This window comes from Amblyomma maculatum, chromosome 2 (assembly GCF_055883805.1).
Source record: "Amblyomma maculatum isolate TAMU_Amacu chromosome 2, ASM5588380v1, whole genome shotgun sequence".
Classification (NCBI taxonomy): domain Eukaryota; kingdom Metazoa; phylum Arthropoda; class Arachnida; order Ixodida; family Ixodidae; genus Amblyomma; species Amblyomma maculatum.
Window position 1 is genome coordinate 150,591,641 of NC_139345.1, and position 13,328 is coordinate 150,604,968.

General features: G+C 45.6%; 1 protein-coding gene across 9 annotated transcripts in view; it reads right to left on the reverse strand.

Annotated features, from left to right (window-relative positions):
- Positions 1-13,328, reverse strand: part of LOC146200171 (uncharacterized) — a 96,404-nt gene that overhangs the window by 64,224 nt on the left and 18,852 nt on the right. For 7 of the 9 annotated variants that reach the window (XM_084595400.1, XM_084595402.1, XM_084595399.1 and 4 more), the window contains exons 2-5: positions 10,979-11,135; positions 9,946-10,065; positions 4,986-5,728; positions 2,163-2,436 (exon numbers count right to left, since the gene is read on the reverse strand). In XM_084595400.1, the coding sequence (XP_084451526.1) occupies positions 2,163-2,436; positions 4,986-5,728; positions 9,946-10,065; positions 10,979-11,135 (1,294 nt within the window). The remainder of the gene's footprint in view (positions 1-2,162; positions 2,437-4,985; positions 5,729-9,945; positions 10,066-10,978; positions 11,136-13,328) is intronic. The other 2 variants (XM_084595404.1, XM_084595403.1) reach the window with 1 other exon arrangement.

Consider the following 13,328-nt stretch of genomic DNA (forward strand, 5'->3'; position numbering starts at 1 on the left):
AACGATGGTGATTCAGACACTGAAGTGTACATTGTTTCAGGGAGCGAGGACGACAGTGATGACTTCGTGCTGAGCAGTTCATCCGTATTGTGAGAAATAATAAAGTTCAATATGCTAATTTGACTTCGTGTTTGCTTGAAAAGCTTTTTAAAGATCGAATTCAAGCTTTTTATTGCAATAATAACCGAAATCAGGAATAAAAAAAATAAGCAGTTTTGTTAAAAAATTCGTTGGTATAACAAAACGGTGAAGGGGTTAACGGGGGGGAGTCATCAACAGTTTCGTGTGCTACGATAGCAGCACAGCTCCCCAATATGGTGGCACCCTTCACCCCTTTGTAAAATCGTGCATATGTAAAGATGAACCTGCATGAAACCAGGAGCTCCTTAATTTCCAGAAGCTCCTTAATTTCAGCCTTCAAGGGACAAAAAATATTACACGACTATTGAATGGGTCTGAAAAGCTTCTGAAAGCCACCTACATTGGAGTAATTCTATATGATGAACACCTGCCCGATTGGTTGCCTGTATTTGCGATGAAACTCAAGTGAGAATGATCTTTTTTTCCTGGCTTCATCAAGGGCTTCACTTTGTGCACACTGCTGGAAACGTTAAAAATTCCTCAAAAATTGCGAAGACGTTGATAGCCTTTCCAGAGTGAGACGTAGTAGCCGTGGTTCCATCTGCAAAAACGGCCCCACCATGTTTTTTTGAGGACACTCCACTGCACGGTGATGGAATGGGGTAAAGCTTGCAGCGCGGAGAAAACACGGCCACTAGATGGTATAAAGCTTAGAAAGGCGAAACCGAAGCTATACGACTGAGGTATATTTCAGAAATGGGGAACTTCTGGTTGTGATTGTGCCTGCCACAGCGTGCAAGAAGTATGCGGGCAGCACTGTTCAAAGCAATTCAGGTTCGGAGAGGTCTAATTTCGGTGACCACTGGCTGCGCGGGTCGTACCTCGATGCAGTTTAATCATCTGAATTAACCTGTGCAAGTTTAAATTAATGAGCATCTGACGTCATAGAATTACATGAGCATCCGCCGGAATCGTGCTCCTAGTTCGCTTTACCAGATGTCAAATACTCAATGAATTTTTACTGCATTTGAAGACTTTAGAATATGCGGCAGTGCTCATATACTCAGAACTTTTGGGTGCATTAGGTAATTTTGAATTTTTGGTAAACTACGAATACCAGTTTTTCGAATTGAATAGCAAGCATACTTGATTCGTATTTGAAATTTCGAACTATCACACACACCCATATTGAAAGAAAAAGCTTAACAGCCAACTGCAAACGAAATTGTTTTCTCTGTAAAAGAAGCCTCTTCTAATAGTATATATCAAGAAAGAGTAGCAAAAACAAAATGTGGCAGATGTAAGGAAACAATTGTTCAAAGAATTGCTTGCAAAAATTGTTTATTTTTTAAAACTGAAACAAGAAAAAGGGTGGCCCCTATTAAGAGTGAGATATGACGTAAAAAGATGCGCGATCGGACCCGGAGGCACCGTAGTTGTGCCACTGTGGCGACTTCCGCTAAACCACCTGTCACGTGGTGAGCACAGCCAGTACCGGCAACTCCCACCACACCTGCTTCACTGAAACCATCACTAACCTTTCTTGTTCAAAAGTTTATTACGATTAAAGTTTGCAATAACAAGATTAGACCTCTTATGACCGGCGGTGGTGTATCCCAAAGCTCCATCCGATACAACTCCGAGTGATGCGAGCTAAGCCTAGCTACACCCAGCGAGCGGCTCACTGCGAGTACACCAGTATGCTAGCGTCGATGCGGGGTAAGCTTTTCTTCCACATTTATTGCCATGTTTTATCCTTGAGTTATTGGTAAACTGAACATATTTTGCAAGAGACACATTTGTTGTTGGCTGCTGTGAAACCTGCTGTAAGGCACCTTTACGAGTTTAACACCTGAAACTTTGTCAGTATTGTTTCAAATCTCACCTATCATTTTCTTTTACACTAACCAGCATGCACAACTTTCTTGGCTATCATTCAAGCTTCTCTGCTGGCTAACAGCCGGCGGAGTAAGACATGACAATTGAACGTTGATGGTCTGCTGAAACTTGATAGGCTGAGGCCACTAAGCACAGCCAAAGGCATTCAAAAGAAAGTGGTCATTTTCCTGGGTTGGGCGCACCTGTTGGAACTGCACCAGGGCTTCGACCCGGTCGTTGACACCTGCACACCAAGGCACGAGCCCAGAACGGCGGAAGCCAGCCCACAGGTCTCGCTGCTCGTGCCACACGCGGCGGAAGTGGAGTGCAAAGCGGCTTTCACCCATTTCGAGACGGCGCAGGTTGTCTGTGTAGGTGCGCTCGTGCAGGCAGGCCAGCATGGCACGTAGCGTGCGGCAGACACGTTCCTGCTCAGGGGCTGGCATCTTCAGCTGGTCCATCTTGTTCAACAGTGAGCTGGACGGATGGGGTGGATGGCATATTCACGTAAGAACATTAATCTATTACCAGTCAAACAGCAGCAACCATTCAGAGAAAAGAAAAAAAAGACGTCAATCAATAGAGGGCCTTGAGAAACACAATCACAGGAATGCAAGGCCAACAATAAAGCGGGAGTTACATGTGAGCGAAAAAGTGAGCGACGCGACAAGGCGGCACGGCGAAAGCGATCATGGTTCGCTCCGTCGCCTACTGGAGAAGATGCATGCCCGTGACAGCACGAACTGAGCGAAACGGTGATGACGCTCTGTGTAGGTTGTGTGGCTGGCATTTGGCTGGCATAGTGGCTTAGTACACCGCAAGACTATTGCCAAATGCAGCAACAGTCATAACAACTGCAAGAATTAAAGTTATTTTGTGACAACATGGAGAAGTAAAATGTATTTACAACAAACCGTATCGAATGTGTGTAAACTTGCACTGTAGTCTGTTGACCCCTTGTTTTTTTTTTGTTTTGTTTCGGTTGCGATTAGACGTTCTTTGAATCCTTATTGTTCGTACAAAGCAAAACATTTACACGGTAATGCACAATTACAATGCAACATAGCAAAATAAAAGAAAGCATGCGAAATGAGCGGCAGTGACGTGTGTTTACGTCCGGGCAACGAGCGAAATTTTTTATTTCGGTAGATCCGAGCAACGCCAAGCGACACATGTATTTCTGATCGCGCGACGTGTGCCGCCGTTGCGTTCGCGTGAGTTTTCGTGTACCTGTAACTCAGCCTTAATACAGCGCAGTCTTGCGATAGCCGCCTGCATTACTGACAAGGCCACATCTGCATCATAAGGTGCCTTATGAAATGGCGAGCAGCCACAAGTGTATCTATCTTTTTTTAAACACTGGCTACGTGTACTGCACTAAGCAACATGTGTGAAAAATCTGTTGTCATAGATTACCACAAGTGGTTGTTCCTTTGCCATATGTAATCTTACATACTCGGTTGCCTGACTTCATTGGAGCAGACTTGAGGACTGCATTGAGTACAGACTTCAAGATCAGTGCTCCTGTCAACACCTTCGAGCCCACACGTGTACTTCAATGATGGGAGATAACTTATTGATCAGTCAGCTCAACTGAGAAAACAGGCCACAGATAGCATCTTGCCCTTCATATTTTAAAGTGTCTCCGATACTTGCATTTTTAGTGCACGAGCACTAAACCCTCAATCTGATGTCTGTCAGTCCGAAGCCTCTTCTTGGCCTTCAAACCAAATGAAACATTTCAAAATGAGTGAGTTTTATCTCGCGGCAACACGAACAGCTTAACTTCCCTGACCACTGAATTCAACCACTATGCTATTACCACAGCAGAGCATCTCGTGTGTTTAACTGCCACTCTACCGCGCAGTGCACTGCATTACATCGTCTACATCAACTTTCGTCTGTGTGCAACAAATCCCAGCATGCCGCTATCGCATTGCTCTCATTTAGGGCACATTAAGCAGCCCCAAAATTTGATAGCGTCCTATCTTGTGTGTCTTTTCTTGTCCGCTGTCAGTGTGCGCTGCTCCATAGCAATGAATCCATACTAACTAGCCCAATCAGCCGTCCTACCACTAAGATCCCCAATAACCTATTCCGGCAATTTTCATCTGAAGTCTGCTTTACCTTGAACACAAGCCTCGAACCAAAACTGAAGTGAAACCCGACGTGCTAGCGTGTCTAATTTGCATTTGGCCTAGCCACGCCAAAATCATCCGAAATTCTCTTCCTTCTCTCTTGCAAAAATGAGGTTAGAACTGATACTGCAACCTAAACCTGTTATCTATGTGAAATAAGGAAGACAGCTGCTTTGAGCAAACAAACTAGAATAGCTAGTTTTCAACAAACTATAGAAAGGCTTTCCTAGAAGGGAAGGGTGAAAACAACTGGAAAGTTCAAGAGACGAACCATCTCCTGCAGACATGAAAAACACGACTCAATCTAGTCATCTGCAGAAGTACACAAAGTGCTTCCAAAAAGGATGTATCCCTCGGTAATGACAGCACTAAGGAACCTTCAGGAAGTTGAGTAATGCTTAAAATAGTGACAATCGATGACCTGACTCCTTGGCAAAGGTAACCCAGTGGAAGACAAGGTGACTTCTGCCAGTCAGGTGCAAGATAGAAAAAAATATACATCATAAAGTTAAATTGTAGTTCCTGCATACAGCAAAAAGAAGCACGGCTGCTTTGTTTTCACAACGATACCAATATACACACAAAAAAAGAGGCAGAACGCAGCTAAAGCAAGTACAGGATATTTAAGGCCCAGAGGTGTGCTTATAACGAGAAGGAATGGCAAAAGGCTAAGAATGCAGAGAACAAAAGGAAAAGCTCTAAATATATAAAAATATGTGCGCATGTCTTTCACCTACTGGAAGTGCTGACTTGGGAAATTGACAAAGGATGAGCAGATTTCACTGCAGTCACAGAGCTGAGTGTCACTTTATTCCAGATCTGGAAATGCATAGATAGGCCAGCCACGCAGAATTTCATTCAGGAAGGCCCATCAGTCCAGAAGCTCACCGAATGACGTGGTAGTGGCAGAGCAGAGTGGTGCTGGCCTGGCTGAAGAAGTTCCGCAGGCCCTGCAGCTTGAGCTGCTCCTTGCCCAGCAGCAGGAGGCGCACCTGTGATGCCACGGGGTTGGCCTGCGTGAACACGCTCATGAGCAGGCCCACCACGAGCCGTACGGGCCGCATGACGAGTGCAAATGCGAATGGGCAGCCGAGACCAGCCGCATCATGGCCACTCCACGAGGCCAGAGAGAAGCGCGGCCGGCCGCCGGGCCCCGTGGCCATAGCAGCGAACGAGTAGCCGCTGTCGAAGAGCAACAGCTCAGGGAACTGGCGGAGCGAGCGGCGCATGGCGCCTGTCTGGAAGAAGACGGCCGTCACTGCGTCACCTGCACCCACGATGACTGAGACGGTCGCATCAGCATCCGCCTCCTCCAGTTTTTCCAGCTCGCGCAGCAGCGATGCAATTTCAGTGGCCTCGCGCAGAGAACTGTCCGTGGCACCTCCACCGCCATTGCCGCCACCACCCAGAGTGAGCTGCAGCTGGCGGGCGTGGCGTACGCTCAACGCACGGAACTCCTCGCCCACGCCCGCGTGCAGCGGGTCGATGCCATCATCGTCATCGTCGCTGTCGTCACTGGAGCTTGAGTCTGCCTCACCGCCGGCCTCGCCGTCTGCCTCGAGGTTGGCGTCCCCGTCGCCGTCAACGTCCATGTCGCCAAGGCTGGCGTCTTGCAGGGCCGTCAGGCCCTCCTGCAGGCACACAGCAGAAGACAGCCAATGAAACAGCATTCTCCGGGATAATTTCCATTTCAATGAAAAAGCGAACGGCACTATTGTAATAGGTTGGCTAATCTCAGTTAATCCCTTCACCAAACCATGGGAAGGCAATGCAGACTGACAGAATAGTACATAAATTATGCTGCACTTTTCCTGCATCCCTTACCATGTACCGTACCAGCGCTGTGCACTGCCACTAGCCACATGGGAGGTACCGGCCTTTAGGTGAAGGCCCTTGGCCACCTCTCCCCACAGGAGATGAGCTGTTACACTGTAGCTGGGCCCACAAATGGTCACTGTACACTCTGTGAACTCTTTTCAGTATGCAAGAGGTGACAACTTCTAAACATTTGCTGTTGCTCACACGAGCCAGACTCATAAGTCAGAAATGTGTCAACGTAGGCCCGCAGGTTCCTTTTTAGCGAGTTTAAATATGACGCATGAGCCGCTTAATCACATTTTGCACAGTGATAACCGTTAGTATGAAGTCTCCCGAAAACGGTCTTGTAGTCGTCCACACAGCTGCTGTTGTGTGTAACCACGCTCGGCACAGTGGGCAAAGGGAAGCAGGGAGGAGGAGCAGTGCAGGAAGGTGCATGGTGGAATGGCATGGGCGAAAGAAAGCCTTTAAATGGCAATATTTAGTTTGAGGGGAAGCGTACAATATTTTTCTGCATCCAGGGGTGAAAAGCAACCAGGGATAATAATAGAGTCGAACGATGAGCTAGTTGGTTACACATCCCTTGGAAGAAGGGATAACTCAGGGCAAGGAGGCGGTGGAGGCTACAATCGAGGGCATGATGCCGCGGAGTGAGGTGCACCCCTAACGCGAACATGACAGCTACCCCTGAATTCAGTGCATTAATAGGATACTAGAAATTTAAAGTTTTTACTTCTCCCTAATTCTTAACCCCTTCAAGCCTTTCTTTACATTAGGAGTCACCGGACCTCCACCACTAAGTGGTAGTTCTGTGCTGCCAAAGCTTTGACTAGCTTCGACGTCGTGTTTTCGCTCAGCGACCGGAAGAAAATAGTTGTTCGCTTGTTCGATGCCATTGTCTCCACAGTTTTGACTAAGTACAGACTTTGTGGAAGAAAGAAACGCAGGCAGCAGCTGCTATTAAATGGAGTTTTTGCAGCTCATATTTTGCCAAGAGATGCAAGAGAATTAAAATTGGAAGCACTCCTACCCAGCTGCCGCCCATCTAACCTCGTGGCTCCGATACCAGCTCCACTGCCATATGCTGGTTACTAGAGCAGTAACTCTACTTATCCTGTGTCGTGTAACGCTTAAATTTTACCTCTAAAAGATACAGGTGTTGCTAGGCACGTACGCTGCGCTACGTGCCAGCTGCTGTGGGGATGAGAGAGAGGGTAGTCTAGGCAGCCTCCATAACCTCCATACGAATGTCATTGCAAAGGAAAGGCACAGTATCTGTCATTTTTCTGGGTAGACACCTTAAAGCATGCCTTAAGGGAAAGAAGACAGGAGGGAAAGAAGAGAGAAAGAGCTGCCACCAGTAGAGGGCTCAAGAATAATTTCAACTGCCTAGGGGTCTTTAACCAGCGTGACATCACAAAATCAAACTTGTGTTCGATATAGGAAGCCTCCATAAGAATGTCATTCTTAGGGTTTGGTTTGGCTTATGGGGTTTAACGCCCAAAAGTAACTCGGGTCAAGAGAGATGCCGTAGTGGAGGGCTTCAGAGCTTTCAACCACATGGAGTTCTTTAACGTGCACTGACATCCCACTGCACACGGAGACCTCTCCGTTTCGCTTCCAGTGCAACCCAGCCGCGGGCGTTGGGTTGCAAGATGCCGTAGTGGAGGGCTTCAGAGCTTTCGACCACATGGAGTTCTTTAACGTGCATCGACATCACACTGCACACGGACACCTCTCCGTTTCGCCTCCAGTGCAACCCAGCCGGCGGCGGTTGGGTTCGAACCCGGGTACTCCATCATAAGCACGAAATGCTTTTAGCTCTCGTTGGTGGCCTTGATATGACGTCAAGGCAACATCTAGGCATGATATCAACATCGAGAGTAAACAACTGGGCACTGATTCTTCTTTATCCGAGCACCGAATGCAATTATAACGAGAGTTCTCTGTTGCCTAAGGCTTCCGTGCCCTTCCCAAGGACTATCGCGTAGAACAATACCCGATGCCAGCAGTCGGCTTGAAGTGCTTTCCGGTATTCAGAATCAAGTCTGTCTGCACTCCGGCGCTAGCTCATATGGTGTTTCCCTCCTTAAGAGACCGTTTTATACACATTTGGTGAACGCTTAAACGCGCTACCTCTCTTACAATCTTGGCGTCAAGCCGGCATCTTCCCGTGGCCACTAAGCTTCTGCATCGTTTTGCATTTCAATGCAGTCACCATATCAGAGCTGCTAATTGATTTGAGTCACAGAGCTCGATAAAAGGAGAGGTATAAAAAGCATCTTGTGGAAAGTGATCATTTTGTGAGTTATATCTCAGAGCAAGACTGCCCTGCTGACAATTTGCTACGCTGTAACCATTTCATGCTGATATTAAATCTTGGTTATGAGGGAGGGAGGCAGTAATTTTTTCCTGGAAAGTTAAAAATACTTCTTTGACCAAACGCTCTGAATGATTTTGTGTAAAATTGCGAATGTCACATCAACCCTTGTGGACCAAGCCTAAGATCCAAAAATGAAGGGACATTGAGGCTGTGAATATGGAGCGACGAGATGCTGGTTAAATGTGGTAGAAATAGCACAAGGAAGCACAGCGCCTGCTTACGGGGTGAAAAACGACGTAGCAAGAGAATTTTAAGGGGGGGGGGGGGGGGGGGAGGGGAGAAATTCTGATCTCGTCTTGCATGGTTCCATATTTACGGACCACTGCACTCAGTCGTGCATGATGACTGAAACATGGTGGACTGGACAATTCAGTGATGTGCGGCGCTCTCTTTGGCAGACGTGCAATTTTGTGTCCTTTAAAAGATTTCACTACATCTTACTGATACACGGCAAATGCTTTATTTTTTAAAGGCTTCCACTATTTCAAGCATTGTTAATGTAACATTAAGTGGCTGCCTGCATAGATGAAGACATAAACAGAGGCCGCACACCCCTCCGAACTGGTCTCATGGAAGTAAAATATGATTTGTGCTATCACTCCAATCCTTGACCTGCCAAACAGTGAGCAGGTTTGTTTTTCACTTTCCACACCGCCCGCTTCGTCAGTCTCTTTATGGCACTCAGGTAGAATTGACACTCATGACACTGCTTAGTTACAATAATTGTCACTAGTTATTCTAGAAGAAAGTGCTTTTTTGGACTGATTGTACAGTCAGTATGCATAAAGCTGGCATGTATAGCTGGTCATCTCAGCAGAATTGGCTGCATACTGAAGTGCTCCTTCTCTGGCTAGACAAGCAGCGCTGGATTTCAAGTGAACTGAAAAGGTAGTACGCTGTCACCACAAAACAGCCAGACCAAGTTTTCCTGTCCCGGGTATAGTACGGACGTACCCGGTAGCCCGGTCAGAGATTTGCGATGGCCCAAATCAGTACTCGGTAGCTACGCTTCACGCACTCCCCTTAAATGGTACTTGTGATAATATTCTAATGTAAGAAATTCATGACGTGGTCTTTGTGAGTGTTTGAGTCAAATTTGAAAGCTTTGCGTAGAGCCTACAATTTAAATTTTTTTAAAAAGTACTCCTGGCGGCCATTTGCAATCGATTAAGTGTGAAACCTTCCCGCCCTGGGTGCGCCCAATCACAGGACGCTCCCAAGTCATGGGAGAATGACAGATCATGGTCGAGCACCATCGTGAGATTTTCTTCTTTTTTTTTTTCTCGCGCACCAGCGTGCACTGAATTGACAGGGGACAGGAGGAGCCTCATTATCGATTACTGATATGCTCGGTGCTAATGCAGGTAGCATAAAAATTTTCGCACTGCACAGAGGATTGATGGGGCACCTATTGCTCATGCACATTCTCTAGTTTTAGAAATTTGCTTTCCATAGGCCTTTTAAGAGCTAGCTGCTGCTTGCAAAGCAGCCGCACGAGTATCAACAAGAACATATGCATGCTCAACGAGGCGCTTACTGGAACCAAGTTTCCTAGCCTGCCTAACTGAGCCCTAGAGTAAAATTCATCAGCGAAATCAATGCAGCAGTGCAAAACTATTAAAAAAAAAAGGAGGTAAGCATACAGACATGGGCATGTATACAGTCCTGTGGCTGAGCCTTGGTTCTGGGCAATAAGGCCTTGCGAATGCTGCACTCCTCGGGAGTTGATTGTGGGTCAAGACTGCTCTTCTTCCTCACAACACATTTCTGAAAATGAAAATGATGCGGGCAGATGCCAGGCTGAATTTCCGCCAACCTCCTTATCGGAGCATGTACATTTTTGTATTGCTGGTCAGTCAAGCCTGGTTTCTATATGTGCCAGACTCCATTCACTGCAGTTACACAATGTAAGCGCAGGAAAAAATTGAAAATATGACAGCTTTGAAATTGAAAAAAGATATACATTTGGGTCCTGAAGTCCAAAAATTAAGCCGGAGAGTATATATCTTTACAAATGCTTTCCCAGGAGATAAGCAGAATGGTTGTTCAGTTTCTTATAGCATGCAAACAGGCCTGTGTATCAAGTCTATCTTAGTCAGGAGGGCCACTGATTTGGAGATTAAAGTAATATTCTGGTTAGTAATGGCACATCTGAAAAACTGCATGCCAAAACATGATTTCGATTTCTAAGACTGAGTGCCTTCAGGAAGGTTTCAGCAATAAAAAAGTGACGAAATGAGTGACTATCTATGGCAGAGTACAACTTAAGTAAAAGGGTAGCAATGATGGACGCACCAAGGTTTCCATGATGCTGTGCTACTCCGGTGACCGTTCGAAAAACTGAGTGAGGCCTTCTTTTTTTAAATGCTTGACTGCATTAAGCAACTGAGCTAAAGACATCAATATTCTAGTGCTTACGATTTTTGTGTTGTAATTAGTTTCTTGTTTAGCTAACTGACAACAAAGACTTTTAATAATGGTGTATCATCTGGCTGCGAAGTTGCGGCGAAGTCCCGAATGTGGGTGGAGTTTTGCTGTGCTGTAAAGCCACATCCAAACATGTACTGTACTTGGGATGACTACACACACAATCCTAATTTTGTGCACATCAAGGCTCACGTGCATCCAAAGAACAACGGGTTAACACACATGGCTCTACATGCAGAGGTGAGGCCGATACCTGTGAGAGGTCATTGGTGCTGTCAATGACGTTCGTGTCGGGTGGATCAGGTGGATCCGAGTGATTGTGCTCCAAATTCACCTTGATGAGGACCAGCTTGTCTGTCTGTTTGTCGTATTTGATGCCCATGGCCGCATTGCACTTCTTGTACGCCACCCTGCGATCAGACCGTGCAAGCAACACAACGGCCATCAGTAATCAAAAGGTCCATTTTTCAGATGCATCACGCAACCTACCTCCCACAGAGCCCTGCAACGGCACTCAAGCTGCAGAATCTAGACATAACAGCACATTAAATGAGATCCTTTGGACTTTGAATCAGGGTGTCGAACCGGAACCGAACCGAAAACCGGAACCGAATTTACTCCGCCATTTTGGAACTGAGCCCAAACCGGAACAAATCGGAGGAACCATTCCGAACAAGTTCGCGGTACTGTTCCGACCCACTTTTGCTGGCAAAATACCTTCATTATTTTGTCTTTTATCGCTGCTTGTAAAACGCTCTACTCGCTTATTTCTAAAGCGCCACTGCACACTGCAAAGATCAAAACTATATTGAAAAGTCGTCACTTCCAAAAGATGAAGAGAACAAAGAAAAATATATTGCCACATGCACGAGCACCATTTTATATTGTTTTACCGAACATGGGTGGCCTCTGTGCTGCGCAATGGCGTCGCTCATGGAGAAAGTTGGCCCATTCAAGAGCCTTATAAGGCAGCGAAATAATATCAAATAATTCGTAAGTTGAGGTAAATACCAAGATAAATGTATAACCTATACTACTCAAAAACAAAAATAGAAATCTGTTAAAAAATTGATGCAAATCCTTTTATTTTCCCATCGTTTGATGACGTTGCAAAGAGTAAAATTGCACATGCATAGCAGCTGCATGCGATGCGACGTTAGCAGATTCAGTTTCGTTAACCGAGACTTGAGAATGATAAGCCAACGCTGATGGTTGGAAGGCCACCTTGGGCAGCAATTTGCCTGTCTGTTCATGAGTTGTATCTGAACTTATCGCAAAGATGAATCCATAAGACGATTTCCCTTTTGTCTTCTCTCCCTTTTGGCCCTAGCGTGGCTGATTTATTTTCCTTGACAAGTTAAACTGTGCCAGGAATGAAGCTCTGATGTTCAAGTATGAAGATTGGGTGAAGCAAGGAACTGAGTGGAATTACAGTATTAATTCACATGCTCTATTTCGTGTGCGATCGTTTCGGCCCGTACAACTATACGCATAGAAAAAAGAATGCATTTCGTCGCTTTATCCACCACCACTGACGAGAATACCTAAGACAGTCTAGAAAGTGGCACTGAAAGCTAGAAGTGCACTATTGAGAGAAAGCACATAACCTAGTCTACGGGTTGCACAGTGACGAGGTAATCGGGACAAAAACCTTGAAAATCAGGCAGAGGGACGAGGTCAAGCGAACAGAAGGCGTCTGAGATTAGGACCTAAGGGGGAAAAAAAAGAAAAACAAGAGGAAATGGCAGTAATTGTGCAAATGGTAAACTGCAACGTGAGACCCTGGATACCACATTACGTTAACCAGCAAGGAAAGGTGCCGAGAAAAACTGTATTTGGTCACCACATGGAAGCGGCTTCGAAGGATCGCTGGTGGAAATAAAGTCCGCTACAGGGGGCAGCAGAATCTCCCTCTAAGAACTTACAAGCTAAGAATGAGTTTGAGGCGTTTCATATGCAAAGAGAAGAAGACTGCTTGGACAGCGGCAGTTCTCTCAAAGCTGAAAAGTACAGAGCCCGCTCTACACATTTGAAAAGGTGCCCAGAATAAGCAGACCCGAGTCTTGAAATTCTGGGAGGAGGAGAAGTTGCAGCACCTAGAACAGTATTCACTAGCTACAGTAGCACTTGCTGTGCCATCTACACAAGTCAGCGTTGAGAGAGCATTTTCTGTACTAAAGTACATCCCCTCTTGTCATCGAACCCAGATGACATCAAGAATCCTCATTAATGTTATCTTCCTTCGGTCTTTCTATGCTGACAAAAAAAAAGCTTGGCAGCATTTACTGAGCACATTATAAAATACTTTGTTTATTTAATTATTTTTCTATACACTCAATCGCCTAGGCATTATAGAGGGGACTGGGGTTGCATAAATCTTGACAAACGAAAAGAGGCAGTTTTAGAAAACAAACGCAATACAAACAAATTTTCCGACAAGTGAACACAGTACAAACGTTGTCAAAATTTGATAGCATCATGAAAGCAGTACAAAATATTTGAATAATAAACTAGGACACCATGCAAATATGACCAAAATGTATCATGAAAAAGGAAGAGCAAAAAAGAATAAATGAGTTGCTTATAAAGAAAACTAAATCAAA